The 15106-nt window shown below is 53.9% G+C and overlaps 7 protein-coding genes across 7 annotated transcripts; 4 read left to right on the top strand and 3 right to left on the bottom strand.

The window, feature by feature from the left end:
* Positions 1 to 1474: 1474 nt before the first annotated feature.
* On the top strand, positions 1475 to 2164 carry ISF_07469 (hypothetical protein; the record flags this gene model as incomplete). The annotated part of the gene is made up of 1 exon (XM_018851072.1): positions 1475 to 2164. The coding sequence occupies one exon, from the start codon at positions 1475 to 1477 to the stop codon at positions 2162 to 2164; it is 690 nt and encodes a 229-aa protein (XP_018701668.1).
* A 380-nt stretch (positions 2165 to 2544) lies between these two features.
* ISF_07468 (Ribosomal protein L38e) lies at positions 2545 to 3092 on the bottom strand (the record flags this gene model as incomplete). The annotated part of the gene is made up of 4 exons (XM_018851071.1): positions 2545 to 2579; positions 2722 to 2850; positions 2960 to 2993; positions 3063 to 3092. The coding sequence occupies 4 exons, from the start codon at positions 3090 to 3092 to the stop codon at positions 2545 to 2547; spliced, it is 228 nt and encodes a 75-aa protein (XP_018701667.1).
* Positions 3093 to 3772: 680 nt separating this feature from the next.
* On the bottom strand, positions 3773 to 5863 carry ISF_07467 (Methionyl-tRNA synthetase; the record flags this gene model as incomplete). The annotated part of the gene is made up of 3 exons (XM_018851070.1): positions 3773 to 4270; positions 4323 to 5626; positions 5677 to 5863. 3 exons carry the CDS (start codon positions 5861 to 5863, stop codon positions 3773 to 3775), a joined length of 1989 nt encoding a protein of 662 aa, XP_018701666.1.
* A 388-nt stretch (positions 5864 to 6251) lies between these two features.
* On the top strand, positions 6252 to 7187 carry ISF_07466 (hypothetical protein; the record flags this gene model as incomplete). Its single annotated transcript, XM_018851069.1, has 2 exons — positions 6252 to 6426; positions 6724 to 7187. 2 exons carry the CDS (start codon positions 6252 to 6254, stop codon positions 7185 to 7187), a joined length of 639 nt encoding a protein of 212 aa, XP_018701665.1.
* A 1085-nt stretch (positions 7188 to 8272) lies between these two features.
* ISF_07465 (Nuclear transport factor 2) lies at positions 8273 to 8859 on the top strand (the record flags this gene model as incomplete). The annotated part of the gene is made up of 2 exons (XM_018851068.1): positions 8273 to 8327; positions 8396 to 8859. The coding sequence occupies 2 exons, from the start codon at positions 8273 to 8275 to the stop codon at positions 8857 to 8859; spliced, it is 519 nt and encodes a 172-aa protein (XP_018701664.1).
* Positions 8860 to 9531: 672 nt separating this feature from the next.
* ISF_07464 (Ribosomal protein L34) lies at positions 9532 to 9953 on the top strand (the record flags this gene model as incomplete). Its single annotated transcript, XM_018851067.1, has 2 exons — positions 9532 to 9590; positions 9656 to 9953. The coding sequence occupies 2 exons, from the start codon at positions 9532 to 9534 to the stop codon at positions 9951 to 9953; spliced, it is 357 nt and encodes a 118-aa protein (XP_018701663.1).
* Positions 9954 to 10233: 280 nt separating this feature from the next.
* ISF_07463 (beta-glucosidase 2 precursor) lies at positions 10234 to 13198 on the bottom strand (the record flags this gene model as incomplete). Its single annotated transcript, XM_018851066.1, has 5 exons — positions 10234 to 12105; positions 12170 to 12258; positions 12317 to 12744; positions 12830 to 12872; positions 12985 to 13198. 5 exons carry the CDS (start codon positions 13196 to 13198, stop codon positions 10234 to 10236), a joined length of 2646 nt encoding a protein of 881 aa, XP_018701662.1.
* Between the last annotated feature and the right edge of the window lie 1908 nt (positions 13199 to 15106).

Raw genomic sequence — 15106 nt, 5'->3', positions numbered from 1 at the left:
GCGCAATGGAAGAGCGGCTCAGCTCACACGCCATTGGTAGATGGCTTGCGCAGTGGCAACACACAGCTCACACAATATTGGCAAGTTACACGCATCCTTTTCATCATCATTGTCGTTTCATCCTTCTGCGCATCTGTAGTAGGGCATGCAACATGGGCAAGCCGAAATCACCAGAAGTTAAGTCCTGACCTTCAGCCACAAAAGCCACCAAATCCAAGTCCCCGCCAAGAAACACTTTTTTTATAGCGAGCTGCAACGCTAAAACCGCCCGCGGTTCAAGTACCCAACCCTTCTATCGCCCCTAAAAACAAGACTTGTCCCCCCCCCTGCTCCGCGTAGACCGATGCATCATGCAGGTTTCCATGCCGCACTAGCAGTTCTTTGCTGCAACACTGGCACGCTATGTTTGTTCTGTGCCTTCCTTTTTCTCGTTTCGCCTGCACATCCGTATCCGGCTTTCTGGGACCGGCCAGCTCTGCCGGCCCCTGCTTACAATCCGCGCCAGAGAAAAACGAGCCGACGGAGGGCTACACCACGTCGTTGCTTTCAACCACCATAGGATAACACAAAACAAAAGGGTATGTCCTCAGCCATGGCTAGTAAGTGCACTTTCTTGTCGGGATTGATTTTATGAATCGGTCAAAAGTCAGAAATCAATCAATGACCCATCGACAGCAACAAATTCCATCCACCTCCCCTTCCGATGGCCGCCCCGAGACACGGCCGGCCCACCTGTCGTACTCGCAACTGCTCTGCCGAAGTACGACAGCCCTGCATCCAACAAAACTCTCCAGCGTCGCCCAATAAACTGCTGTGGCCATAAGGTTGCTACGTCCTTTTTCGTTGTTTCCCCTCTTTCTTTCTTTTTCCCTTCTGTGAACCTGCTTTTCATTTTAATTCCTTCTTCGTTCGCTTGGTAGTTATCGTAACTGACCGATACGCATCTCATCCCACAAGGTAGATAATTTCCGAGCATGGCGTTAACCACACAAATCCACTTGTAGTCAGCCTGTTGCCTGCACAAGCTTACCTGGCACCTATTGCCTTGACTGAATCTATCTTCGCTGCTTCATGATGCAGAAAACGTTATTTAGCAGCCTCCCCGCTAACTTCCTAATCCTTACCTTGACCAGCTAAGCCCGCTCCGTTGAACCCATTCGCCCAATTAGTAGGTAGTCGTCACCTCACCTGCCACCTCCCCAAATGCAATACGCCAGTAAACGTAAATTCGCCCCTCACCACCAGTCCAGCTTCCCGAGTCCGTCAGTCTCCCCCGCAGCTAATTAGGTAGCAAGTGCATTACGAAGCAGAGCTCAATCTCCAAGCTCCATGTTTTAATTCCTCACCAGCTACCCGAGAACATCTCACCAGCCCGCAACGATAGGCACCGAAGCCACCGCATCAATCGTCATCGCCAACAGCATCAACTACCACTACAATACGGTCGTAACAGGTCCGACCGCGTGATAACACCATGCCCGTCACCGAGTTCGCCGTCTTCACCCTCCGCGACAGCTACGACCCCATCGAGCTGCTCGAGGTCGTCATGGAGTGCCAGGAGGTGCAGGACGACTGGGTCCGCGCCAACCACCCCAACGACTGCGCCAAGCGCGCCTGCGTGAGCCGCATGTACACAGACACCACCTTGTCCCCCGACCGGGTCGCCATCACCGCGCCGTGGCAGTCGCCCGCCGCCCACCACGAATGGATCGACACCGCCGCCAACCGCGGCATCATGGCCCGTTTCGCCGCCTTCCTCCCCGGCGGCGCCGTCCCCGACCACCACTGCGACGACGCCGGTGCCGCCGCTTCCCCCCACCCCGGCTTCCTCTTCTTCCACATGGACACCGCCGGCCGCCGGGCCGTCCTCCACCAGGCCTTCTCCTCGAAGGAGGCCCTCGTCGTCACCCGCCTCGCCGCGCAGGGGGGCGGCGCCGGCGGCCGCGAGCAGCTGCAGGCCGCCTACCGTCAGCTCGAGGAGGCGCTGGTCGCGGAGGACCCAAAGGATAGGGTCTGGGCCGGGTGGCGCATCGAGAAGGAAAAGGACCAAGAGGAGCTTGTCGTATTTCGCAACGCCGACCTCGACGCCAACAGGCTAGCGCCGCTCCAGCAGCACGGCAAGCCCATAGGCCGCGAGCTGCACTTGCGCGAGATAGCCCCGTGATTGGTGCGCCCTACGGACGAAGAAGAAGGTCGATATGGTGTTGGTAATGCTGTGTTCGTAAATTAGTGTAAAGTATCCCCGACATGCCGCTGTCAGGTAGTTTCTTTCTTCCATGCACGAGCCACAGTCACTGCGCAAACGGCCTCGTCGCTCTTTTTGTGTACATGTCCTTAATCGTTCATTTGATCTCTATCAAGCGCGCGATTCAAGCACATAAAATGCAAGGTATTCCCGAGACGCCCAATGTGTGTGCATGTAGAATCCTTCATCCCCTACTGAGGATCGGCCACCAACCCCGTCCCATTTGTCGTGACTTTCTTTTGTATACCCTTCATTCCATTCTGTCCAGATTTTCCGTTGTTTTTTTTTTCGAATGCAGATTAGTTCTTCTTGGAGACGTCGGTGATCTGGAGGGCTGTTGTAGCTGTTAGCAGAAGACCGTTGTATGGGAGCTATTGCGCCGAATTGGAATGCCCTGGTCCGACGCAGTGCCATCTGGCGCGCCGCGCTTCAAAAAGATTTCCAAACTCGGCGCCATGTCGCATGGGGTCGCATACTGGGAGGGAGGGACTGCTTCAGCTTCTCGGCCTTCTCGGTGTCCTTGAGCACCAGGGTGTACAGGTGCTTCTGGCAGCGGACCTTGAACTTGATGTTCTGGGCCTTCTTGTTCTTCTTGATGCGCGCGGCTGTCCAATTTTGTTAGTAAAAGTTGTTCCATCACAGTTCCATCGTCGATATCGGGAGTCTTTCGTGCCGGTGACGAGGCGTTCGAATTTTGAGCGAGCAGAAACGTACAGGAGGCATCCTTCCGGCGGCAGATCTCGATGAACTTATCGTCACGCAAGTTAGAAGTTGTGCCTAATTTATTGCATGAAGCACATATTGAGTAGAGGCGTACCTTCTTGATATCGGCGACTTCACGAGGCATTTTGGCGGTGTTGTGTTGTTGGATCGACAAATATTACGATTGAACAGTGATCAGAGTAGTTTCGGCTGGATTTTGCAGATATTACTTTTTGTGCGCGGACTCGCGGGGAGCAAGAACGCACGGGCCAGATTTTTTGTTTTTTGGCTGTGGCTGGTCAACATGTGGCGGTGTTTGCGCCACACTTACAGTACTCCTTCAAAGTAGCTGGGAACTGACGATTGTTCTGCGTAATGAAACAATAATTTTATTAGAGGTTTGCGATTTTACGGGATAGCTTTGATATTTTCACTTATGAAAATTACATAGAGACTAGAATTATTGCATAGCGTCGAAGCGACATGTTCTTCATGTCCCTCCGAGCACACATAGTACTCAGCCGTAGTGCACAATTTGGTGTGCTAACCTGACCTTTCATTCAAGCATTGTTCTGCCAGGAAACCTGAGTACACATCGTTTTCAATACCGAAATCCGAAGCCAATAGCATCTACTCCAAAATAACTCAAGAGGGAATTTTCAATGAAGATGCTTCGCAGCGTTGTGATGGAAGGAAGAGCCGTAGGTTACCGTACAGTAGGTACCGGGTATTTCTGTGCCTGGAACTAATGTACAGAACAGTTGTGTACATGGTACAATAATGCCATAAAATTACACTAATTTACAGAGACATGCAGCTTTCAACTCATTTCAAATCTTGCGGTGTCTGCTCCACGGGAAGATCAGTTTCGAGCAGTTTGGCCACCTGCGCCTCGCCCATTCTCGCCTCCATGGCCAGCAGCTCCACCATCTGATTCATCTTGGACTTGGCCGCTCCCCTCGTCCCCAGATGCGCCTTGAGCCGCTGCAGCACCTCGGCATCCGAGACATCACCGCTGGCCATGGGCGGGAATAGCGTCAGGTGCTTGTTGGCGCGGTCGTGATTGGACTTGGTCACGTTGGTGGTGCCGTAGGCGTCGTCCGCGCCGGGATGGGCGTGGGCCGTGGTGCGACGCTCTGGCTTCACGCCCATCTCGTCGAGCAGACGCTTCATCTTGCCAGGCATGACAGGCTGCATGAGGATGGCGGCGATGCGCAGGGCCTCGGCGCTGCGGTGGATGGTCCAGTTCAGGAGCAGCGGCGATAGGGGCCCTGTCTGTTTGGCGAGAACCCAGGGTTGGGTATCAGTGATGAATCGATTCGTCTAGAAGAGCTGTAAGTATGTGTGCCTATGGAGCGTGGAATGCGCGACCTACTTCTCTTAACAGTTCGAACACTTCGCGGATGGCACCGCTTGTATTATAGTCTTCCATTTCCTTGGACACGGCGTCTGTAGCTCGCGCGAGGAAGGGCTCTAACGAGAAGAATTGCGCATATTCTTCCCTCGTCTTGACCTCGTCTAAGTTTTTGAAGGCACCGCTATTGCTCGCCTCGACAGCCTGCTTCGTCGACCAACCAGAAGCGCTTTTCGGTTTCGCAATGCGGTAGAAGAGATTGCCAATGTTAGCCTGCAGCTCCTTTCCGTAGATGGCGGCAATAATGTCATTAGAATAGCTCATATCTCGGGTCAGGTTTCCGTTGCGCATGAGAAAGTACCGCAAGGGGTCCACGTCCCAGCGCTGGAGGGCAAAGACGGGGTTGACGACGTTGCCGAGCGACTTGGACATTTTGCGATTGGACATGGTCCAGTGATTGTGGCACAAGATGCCCTTCGCAGGCGGCAGACCCAGTGCAAGGAGTAGCGCCGGCCAGTAGATGGCGTGGAAGCGCAAAATGTCCTTGCCAATGATTTGCAGGTCCGCGGGCCAGATGCCCATGTCCTCGGTCGCGCTGCGCCATTTGCTCCCGTAGCCAGCCTTTGTGATGTAGTTGATGAGGGCATCGACCCAGACGTATATAGTCTGCGAGGGATCTTCAGGGTCGGAAACACCCCAATTGAGTCGCGACACGGGCCTGGTGACGGAGAGGTCCTCGAGATGGTTCTCGACCCAGTCGCGCACCTCCTGCATGCGATTCGCCGGCTTGACCCAGTCTGGATTCTCGTCATAGAACTTCAGCAGTGCATCCTTATACTTGGTCAGCGGGAAGAACCACGTCTCCTCTTTGACCCATTCGACCTCGTTCTCCGACTCGACGCTGATCATGATCTTCTTGCCCGTCTGCGGCACGATGCCGGGCCGCACCAGGTCATCTGGGTAGAAGCACTCGTCGCTGACGCAGTACCAGCCCTCGTGGGTACCCTTGTAGAGGCCGAGTTGCCGCGGCAGCGCGTGTTTGAGCTGCAGCCAAAACTGCGCGACGGCATCCTTGTGGTCCGGGTCGGTGGTGCGGATGAAGAAGTCGTTAGAGATGTCGGCATCGTACGTCAGGCTGCGGAACTTGTCCGAATTGAGGTCGCAGAACGATTTCGGGTCCATGCCTTCCTTCGCGGCGGCGCGCTGAATCTTCATGCCGTGCTCGTCGGTGCCGGTGCAGAGGTAGGCCGTCTTGCCGTTAATTTGTTGCCATCGCTTGACCACGTCGGCGAGGACGGTGCAGTAGAGGTGGCCAATGTGAGGAGCTGCGAAGTCAGTTCTGTTGGCCCTCGAGTATGTCTTCCGGCTTGCATACCTGCATTGACGTAGAATATGGGCGTGGTGACGTAGAAGGGCTTCTCCTGGGTTTGCGCGGAGCTGTTCCAGCGGCGCGACGACGGGCCATTGGGGCGACAGCTAGGGCAAATCCACGAAGGCCTAGCCAGGCGCTTCAATGGCTTCGCCTGCATGCCCCTGAGGGGCTGCAACTGCTGCAGTCTCATTTCTGTTGCTGGATGTTCGCGCGGTCAAGTTTTGTTGTCAGGAAGTCAAGAGGCTCCAGCTTTAGTTAGCCCCAAGTCGTCCGGGTCAAGCGCCCAGTGGAGGCACATGCGAGTAACACAACCACGGACAATTCGTGAAAGTTAGGTACAGATACAGTAGGCAAAGATAGTAAATCGCTTTTTATATACTATGTACATGTATTGTATATATTACCCATCTAACTACATGTTTCTGTTGTTGTTAGGTCAGCGCACTGACTTAGTCACCCAGTGGCCCCTGGGCCCAAGGAGCCATTAAGCAATTACAAACATACCTGCCTGGCTGTCTACCTTATTTTCCTCCTGAACCGCGCCTAAATGCCAACTCACATCCGCTAAACACGGCAGAATGGCGAGCGCAGTGACGGCACCGATGCGTGCGGCTGGCTGGAACGTACGACTGACGATTGGAACCCGCGAACGCCCTCAGGAGTTTGCAGGCTTGTACCAGAACCCCCGCGCCCCGACCCTCACGTTTGCTGACATCTGCGTTGAGCTGGGGCTTTGCTTTGAGCTTCCACGATGTACAAGAGAATAGCGACAATGTCAACAATTCGTGGACTAACAACATCGCTTTCGCGCTAGCGAATGTTGCTGATGAGGCGGCCGACAGGACTGAATATCCAACTTTCATCACCCGCGAGAGCCTGACAAGGTAGTGCCCGCAGTGTCATCGCCTAGTATGCGGGAGCCAAGAACTTTAACCTGTCACATTGTGCGCCACGGGGACTGCAGCCCTGCCGCCGGCTCGCTCGAAGATCATTTTCATGGTCCGTTGTCAGTCGCGTCCGTATGCTGGACATCATAGCTAACATGTGTAGCACAATGCGCCCACTACCTTTCCGACCCCCGCCGTTTTAACCACCCGTCGTACCTACCGTACAACAAGACCCAATCAGACCCTCGCCTCAGTATAATGCCCTTGCGACGCAAACTCAAGGCTCGCTCGCAATCGCCTCCTAAGCGCTCCGCCGGCTTGACTTCGCCTAGCAAACCCGATGACGGCGACGGCGATGATGACTACGCTAACATGATCGCGCCCGCCAGCCTGGATATTAACATGGACTCGGCTAAGAAACAGGTCAGCGATTTTCGCATGGAATGCATTGCTCAGTCCACCTGCTGCGCCGTGTCGGGCGACGGCGAGCCTTGGAGCTCAATCCAGCCCATCGGCCCAGGCGTGCAAGCCTGCCACATTGTACCGCAGCAGCACTTCCACCTCTATCCAATGGAGGACGGAAACGGAGACAGCATGCCCGAGGACAGTGCACATCGCCTCTGCTAGGCGTGGCACATGACTTGGAGCGCCGACAATGGTATCCTGCTGATGAGGCATCTCCATGACTTCTTTGACACGCGCCTCTTTTCTATTCATCCTACCACACTACGCATCCGCGTCTTTGTGCCATACAAAGCGCTGGAACCATACCACGGGAAAAAGGCACAGGTGGCGTCGAGCGTCGACCGCATGGCCCTCCGCCACCACTACGACATGTGCTGCATTGAAAACATGGCGGCAAAGCGCCCCATGCAGGAAATGCCGACACGGGAAGCAGTGAGCAGGACAAGCACATCGGGAACGGGTACAAGTCTCGTCCTCACAGGCAGTGGAGGTAGCACGCCGTTCAGCGGCCGGTCGGACCTCCCATTGACGCCGTCGAGACACACGCTAACACAGACTGCGCCCGGCGATCCGTCTAAGAGACGGCGACCGGCATATGAAGATGACGATAATGATAATGATAGCAAGGACGATTCAAATGATGGTAGATATGAACGGGGAAGAAAGCGGGTGCGACAAGAACAGTATTGTTCGAAAGGCTACATCACGCCGTACAACAGCCGGACGTTCCTCGCCGACGTTAATTGGGAGCTACAAAGATTTCGAGGGCCGCAGTGAGGTATTTAGATACTAAATATGAGCAAATATATTACAGATAATGTAGATAATATGGAAGTAAAAGATAATAGGTAATATAGCCATTATTCGTTTTATAAACAGGTCAGTCATTGCTCAACGTCAGGCGACTCTTCTAGATTAGCTGTTGCGGATAAAGCTATCAAGAGTTGCTAACTATCGTTTTCTATTCTACCAAAGTTACAAGCAACTCCAGTCTTTGCGGTGAGCTTATTCTGCTCATTGTCATTGTAGTAATGTTACGACATACCATAGCGGGGAGAGCCATAATCATGTATGTAGAATGTGTGGCGTTTCTGCAGACTTGGGGAATAACAGAGTGGATCTGCGCAGCCTGGTGGTACAGCTTCTTCATCCAGCACCTCACTTTCTCCCGTCGCTTAAAGAGGAGAAAAGCCATATAATCAAGCATCGAATATATTGGTCTTTTCATATATCACACCGAAAAAAAGATGAGCGGCTCGAATCTCCCGGACGCGCATACGCAGGTGCAGGTTTCCAGCGAAGGTAAGTGCTAAAAAAACGCCCATTCGGCCACAACCCAGGCAGACAGCCTGACAAGAGACGAACCCCAGCCGCCGACAACTTCATCAACACGTACTACCAGGCCATCAACAGCAAGTCCAACCTGCAAAACTTCTACGTCAACTCGTCGCCGCGGTACCCGAAGCCCGCCGACATCTCCATCAACGGGCAGGTCCTCGCCTTGCCCGCCGACTACCTGGCCCTCATCGAGGCCCAGGGCAGCGGCGTGCACTATGACGTCGAGTCGCTCGACGCGCACGTACTGAACCCGTCCTTTACCGTGGGTATGCCCGAGAAGCTGAACGACGCGGAGCGCGCCGAGCGCGCCGGCTCCCGCATGAGCCTGGCGGTGACGGCGGTCGGCCGCGTGCGCTTCGGCCGCGGCAAGGAGGCGCCGCAGAAGATGTTCAACGAGACGTTTGTGCTGGTGCCCAACTGGGACGCCCTGGCGCGGAACCCGCCCCGCGGCCTCAAGAAGTGGCTGATCATGTCGCAAAACTTTCGCGCTCTGTGAAACGGCGGCAAGACCGGGGGGGGGTACGGAGTCCATGGCGGGAGCCAAGAGGCAAAGCAAGCCCGCTTTGTGAAGACGGTGATCAAAATAGTATGGAGGAACTGCACGATTTCGATTTGGGATACAATGATGGGCGCAAATGGCGTATGGTTGGCTCAGCCTCAGCAGAGTTTGTTTTCAGCATGATTGGTTCGGGCATTGTACATGGTGGTGAATGATCTGGTTATACGACAGAGAAATCAGGACAAATTGAAATCACCACGCTGGTTGTTCATCTGAGAGAGAACCATGGGTCGAATTAAAAGATTTGACACCTCCTCATTCAGACTCTGTCATAATTTGAGAGAAACTCGCGTGAGCAGTTATCGAAGCCCCCATTGATGTGATGGTGCAACGCTACGACTTAAAACATTTAGATTTTCCAGAGATATAAAAAAATCATGAAATATGCTCACGCCATCTTGATAGAGAAAAAAAGAATAAAATAACCAAAATGATATAAAATCACCGATCATCGATGGTCATCGCACTCAAGGTCTTGACCCACAATTTCAAGACTCGAGCTACTTCAGCCAATCAGCATCCCCTGAAATTTACAGACTCCAAAGCCAGCCATCGTCAACTTCTTCCTCCATCTCACAACCTTTCAACCCCAATGCACCGCCCGCCACGATGCAAGCACTCGCCCGCATAGCCCGTCCCGTGCTGACGTTCAAAGCACTCCCCATCCGGTCCGTCGCCACTCCCCTTCTCCCCTCCTCGCCATCGCCATACTCACTAACCACCTCCCTCGCAGGACGTTCACCACGCTCTCCCCCCTCCGGCCGAGCCTCTCCCGACCGCCCACCGCCCCCCTCCGCTTCACACCCACTGGCGTCGTCGACGTGGTCGCGCCGGGCTCCATCTCCGCGCACCCAGCGCTGGCCGGCGGCGCGGCGCAGATCCGGTGCGGCCCGCGCAACACGATGAACGGCGCGACGCGGCTGGTGCAGAAGCGCCGCCACGGCTACCTGGGGCGCACGCGCACGCGCACGGGGCGCGCGATCCTGAAGCGTCGTCGGCAGAAGCGCCGCGCCAAGCTGGGTTGCCACTGAACGACGACGATACGAAGTGTGGGATGCGGATGGCGGTAACGACTGATGGAGGGTACGAACCTCGACTTGCCGTTTTCGGACTGGAGGCGTGTAACATTTACTGTTGAAGATAGACCACAGAAGCGCTGGTGCTGGCCTCGAATCATACAATGTACATTACACATTATTGGCGAATTTATTTGCACATCTTTATCAATTGGTCTACATTGAGGGCCTTAAATGTACGAACCTCGTCTCTCGCATATACACAACACCACATTAATCGCAGCAAATACACCACTTAGACCGGGCCCTTGACGCCACTCTCACACTTCATCGTGTCGACGCGGCAGACAGTGCCCAGATTGTCACTGGCCTCACCAATCCATACCTTATAGGCCCCGTCAACCTTGGGCACCACCCAGTCTTGCATCTCCGTGTCCCAGACGCTCAAGTCCTTGCGCGTCAGCCGCAGCTGGACGGTCGTGGACTCGTTGGGCGCCAACGTTCGCGTCTTCTCAAAATCTCGCAGCTGGATGACAGGCGTGTCGTAGCCCGCGTCGTCTGGGAACTGCAGGTACGCCTGGACAGATGCTTTGCCGGCGTGCTCGGATCCGACGTTGGCCACGCTGACCGACAGCGTGTAGGCCGTGTCCCAGAGTGCCGGGTTGCCGCCCTGACCACCGCCGGCGCGCGGACCAGGCTTCTGCGCAGTCGAGTAGCCTTCCGGGTACGGATACTTTTTGGTCTTGGCATCTTTGACGGCGTCATTGGCTTCCCACTGCTGCAGCCATGAGTAGATATAGCGGGAGAGTTTGTGAAACCCGTTGGGCGCGACTCCCTCGCTTGCATCAGGGATGGCTTGTGAGTAGTCCAGAATGCCGCTCTTCTCGGTCCGGGCTGGGGGTGTCCTGGTGAGCGAGATGCCCTTGATAATGGCCGCGTCGCTGAAGCTGAAGTTGGTGTAGCTGAGGCCATGACCAAAAGCGTAACGTGGTTTGATCTTTTGCTTGTTCAGCCATCTGTAATCGATATACAGACCTTCGCTATATTCATCCTTGGCTTGGTTGCCAAACTCAAAGTCAATCAATTTGGTGACGCTTTGCGGCATGTCTTCTTCAGTATGTGTGATGCTATACGGTAGATGTCCGCTTGGTGATACCTCTCCGAGGAGGATCTCAGCAAGTGACGTACCGGCCTCCTGCCCTGGCAAGTGGGCGATTAGCACTGACTTGACTGTGGGCAGCTCAATCCATTGCTCCAAGAGTATAGGGCCAACTGTGTGAGCGACAACAATCACATTCTGATACTTGTTGGCAACATCCTGCACGAGTTTGTCGCCGTTATGCCAAGCATTTAGCTTGGACGCATCGCGGTCACCATGGTTCCCCTCAACCGTATATGTGTTTTCGCCCGAATCGGAGCTAATGAAGACAATAGCGACGTCATCCGTCGTATTTGGCAAAAACAGAGGGATAGAATCCGTGTTGTAGAAAGTGACGTTCTTGACACGCGCCTGCAGAGCTTCAATGGGATCCTCCATAAATGTGTAGTCCGATGTACCGCTTCCCCAGCCCTGGCCAAGCGTGCCCTTGTTACAATTGCGGTCTGGGCAAGCGTTTGGCCCATCGGGGTTCTTTGCAGCATCCGTACCAAATACTTTGATGGACCGCTCTTTGGAAAGTGGGAGCAGTCCACCGTCGTTCTTGAGCAAAGTTATGGCGTCCTGAGCCACCTGTCGAGCTACAAGATGGTGGTCAGCCCTGACGTCAATATTTTCATTGACGACAGTGATGGGAGATTCTGGCCAAGCTGCTGGATAAAGGGCTCCCACGGTATCTCTGGTGTTGTAGTGAAAGTTTGTGGCCGGATAGCCCTGGTCTTGGCCCATTTGATACCAGGTGGCGGCGATGCGAGTTGCCATATCGTTTAAACGGGTCATTGGTACCGAGCCATTGAGAACAGATCTGGTCAGATCGTACATCCAATAACTGAAGCCAAAGAGCGGAACCTGAGTGTCACCGGGCATGTCCATGTCCAGGCCGGCCAGGGCGGACTCCACGCCAGACATGTGACCGAGCCAGTCGCTCATGACGAAGCCTTGAAAGCCAAGCTCATCCTTGAGAATACCACTGATGAGATTGGGGCTTTGGCTACATGCGGAGCCATTTACCTGAATTTGATTAATTAACAATATAGATCTCTATATATGCGAACAGCTTCAGGATGCGACTTACAGCGTTGTATGCAGTCATGGCGGCCCCCACGCCGGCATGGACACCTTCGGCAAATGGCCACAAATAGACTTCATGAAGGGTGCGGTCATCTTTGATGGTGGTTAGCTTCGGGAAGGCCATGGACGAGCCAGAGAGGGCGTGTGTTACCGATGTTGGAGCTATAGGCTTGCTGGAAGGGGTTGTACATGCGGTACATTTCCTGCTCGTTGCCGACTAGGTGCTTAATGGTGGCGATAACACCCTGTTCCTGGATTCCCTTGATAGTCTCGCGAGCTCCATTAGCCTGCAACGTGGGATCGACGCCGAAGCCCTCCCAGTTGCGGCCACCCTTTGGCTTCCGTCCAATGGGCCCGACTGTAGGGCCGAGAAGGACGTTGACGCCCTTGCCACGCGCCTCCTGGCCGAGGGCGACGCCTCTCCGATACATAAGCTCCTTGTCAAAGGTGGCACCGACCGTGATGCCGTCGGGAAAGACGCTCACGAGATTGGCTTGTCGAATCCCTGCGGCGCCATCCTCGAGACACAGCATGGGGAATCCCACGCGAAGAGCCGAGCCGGTGTTTCCATTGCAGCGGCTAGAAAAGCGATAGCATTAGTACCTGCCTGTGATTATGCTAGGCGTAATACATGACACAATTATAAGTGAGCCCGGACACATACCCTATTTCCGAGTCAGCCTTGTTTCCTACATACGCCTTTTTGTCTGTTGGGCACTAAGATGACGGCGGGCTGTTACAGGATGGGATGGATGGCTGCATCGCTCCTCCTTATCCATATATAGCCCGGTTTGAGAGCGCCAGATTTGATTGACTTACCCATGAAAATTCCAGTTCCGGCGGTAATATTCGTCTTTTCGGCCAATGTCATGGAATCGACCAGCTTCTTTGCTTTGCTGTAGCTGTCCCTCCACTCATCCACCCAGCCACCGTACGGCGCCGGATAGTATGGGGGTGCATCGAAGCTTGATGCTGATGCTGAGACCAAGGTAAGCGCACCCGCCACCACGGTGATGGTGGATTTTTGCAGCATTTTTTTTTTCTGTCTGCAGCAATGGCCAAGCTGCCCTCGGAGATGTTGATGGTGAGATTAGATGAGCTCACTCATTTTAAGTGAGCAGGAGAAAAGGAACGTGCACGCGAAGAAGGAAAGACGCGGACCGCTAGGAGGGCAAAGAAAGCAATGTTGCACCTGCAGGTTGTCAGTCAGTCAGCCAGCCAAAAGTCTCAAAAGTCTCGTGGCGAGGCCGAAAAGAGGCAGCGCGACTGGTGCTGTGGTGCTGTGGTGCTGTATGTAGCATCGGGCCTGCATCTGATGACGGGTGCAAGCAAGGCAGGACCCGGCCACATGCTGGGGAGAATGAGAATGACACCTCGTCGCCGCATGGATGGACTGTTAGCGTAGCAGTAGGTTGCAAGATGTGCCATGCCGGACAGTCCAAGTCCTAGTTAGTAGTGATGGAGAGCAAGCAGCAAGGTGCACGCCATCAATAGGACCTACCAGTAGATACAGAGTAGTCTGATAGATGGGCCATGATAAACTAACTAGTCAGTTACCCGACGGACGTGTTTGTTGGCGACAGTACGGTGAGACACGCGTCGAGTGCTTTGACTCGGATTGCGCAACAACTTATCAAGTTGCTCGGACGTCAAGACAACGGTCGTCATCTTATTTTCCGTCATTCCAACAAATAATCGGCGTTTTTAAGACAGATACTCAGCTGCTTATCTGTATAGATGGGTGTGATGAAAACAGCACGCGCCAGCTGCTTGGTCCGACTTGTGACTTGACCAATGGGCGCAAGGGCCACATCGCGTGCCATGATTTTATTACAAGGCTAGAGCAGCGCCATGGTTTGAATCGGCAGCATTTGGTGCCTGACCATCAAGTTCTATATCATGTCCATCGTCCTTGTCATCTACAACTATGCTGAAAGCTACCTACATATGTATCTAGATAAGTAGGTAGCTATGTAAGTTCGTACATAGGTATAACCCTAGGAGTGAAAAAGTCCAGCTAGGCTGCGGCTTCCTACGGGCTATCAAGGTCGTCAAGGTCCAGGCCTTGAACTAGGGAGCTTCCCGCTGCTAACCTGAGACGGACTGGCCGGTGCAGCGCTCCAGCCACAGCACTTCTAAGCTTGACGCGGGGTATATCGTGCGTAATATTGCATCTTTCATTTTACATCATGGAGACATGCATGGTGGTTATGCATGAGCATTTCCGGCTATAATATCCGTAATTGATTTTTTTTTGCAAGAAAATTCACGGCTCAGGTGACGCTTGGCGTGGCTGTTTACTTGAATTGAGTACGTACTAAGGCTCCTGTCTAGGGTAGGTACATACATACATAGGTAGGAGCTGCTTCTGGACCATCAACTGCTCTTCAGTAGAACCTCAACTGCAAGTAATGACGAGCGATTTTCACAAGCATTTTACTTCCCCAGACTGATGTGCCTCCTCGGCCCCCCATTCCATGCATGTAACCACACGACCTGTCAGCTAGCGCCGGCACCGACGCCACGTTTCCTGACGAGACCAGACAGGGCATCAACATGGTCAACTTTTCTTCTTCATTATTCGAAAAAAGCCCGCATCGGCATCGGTGGTCCGAGTCGTAATAGTAAGCTAACCCTCGCCGGATCGACCGCGCTATATCATATATCATCTACCCCATCACGGCGATTTGTCCCTCTTAGGAAGGTTTGATGAAGCCACCACAGTTCGCATCCACTAACTAACACACTAATACCCCAGGTTGCCCTTCAGCCGTGACATCGCATGCCCGCCTGTGACGCCTAGGCTGAAGGATCATGATGATGATGCAGGACAAGGCTTGGGAGGAGCCAAAGCACAGGCTACCAGTAATAGTAACGGAGGGGGAGAGAGGGCTCGCTCACCGGATCTTGGCAACGCACATCGTATAGATGTTGGAGTCAT

The sequence above is a fragment of the Cordyceps fumosorosea genome (assembly GCF_001636725.1).
Source record: "Cordyceps fumosorosea ARSEF 2679 chromosome Unknown scaffold_22, whole genome shotgun sequence".
Lineage (NCBI taxonomy): Eukaryota > Fungi > Ascomycota > Sordariomycetes > Hypocreales > Cordycipitaceae > Cordyceps > Cordyceps fumosorosea.
Note: the sequence above shows the minus strand (reverse complement) of the source record. Positions and strands in the feature narration are given on the sequence as shown.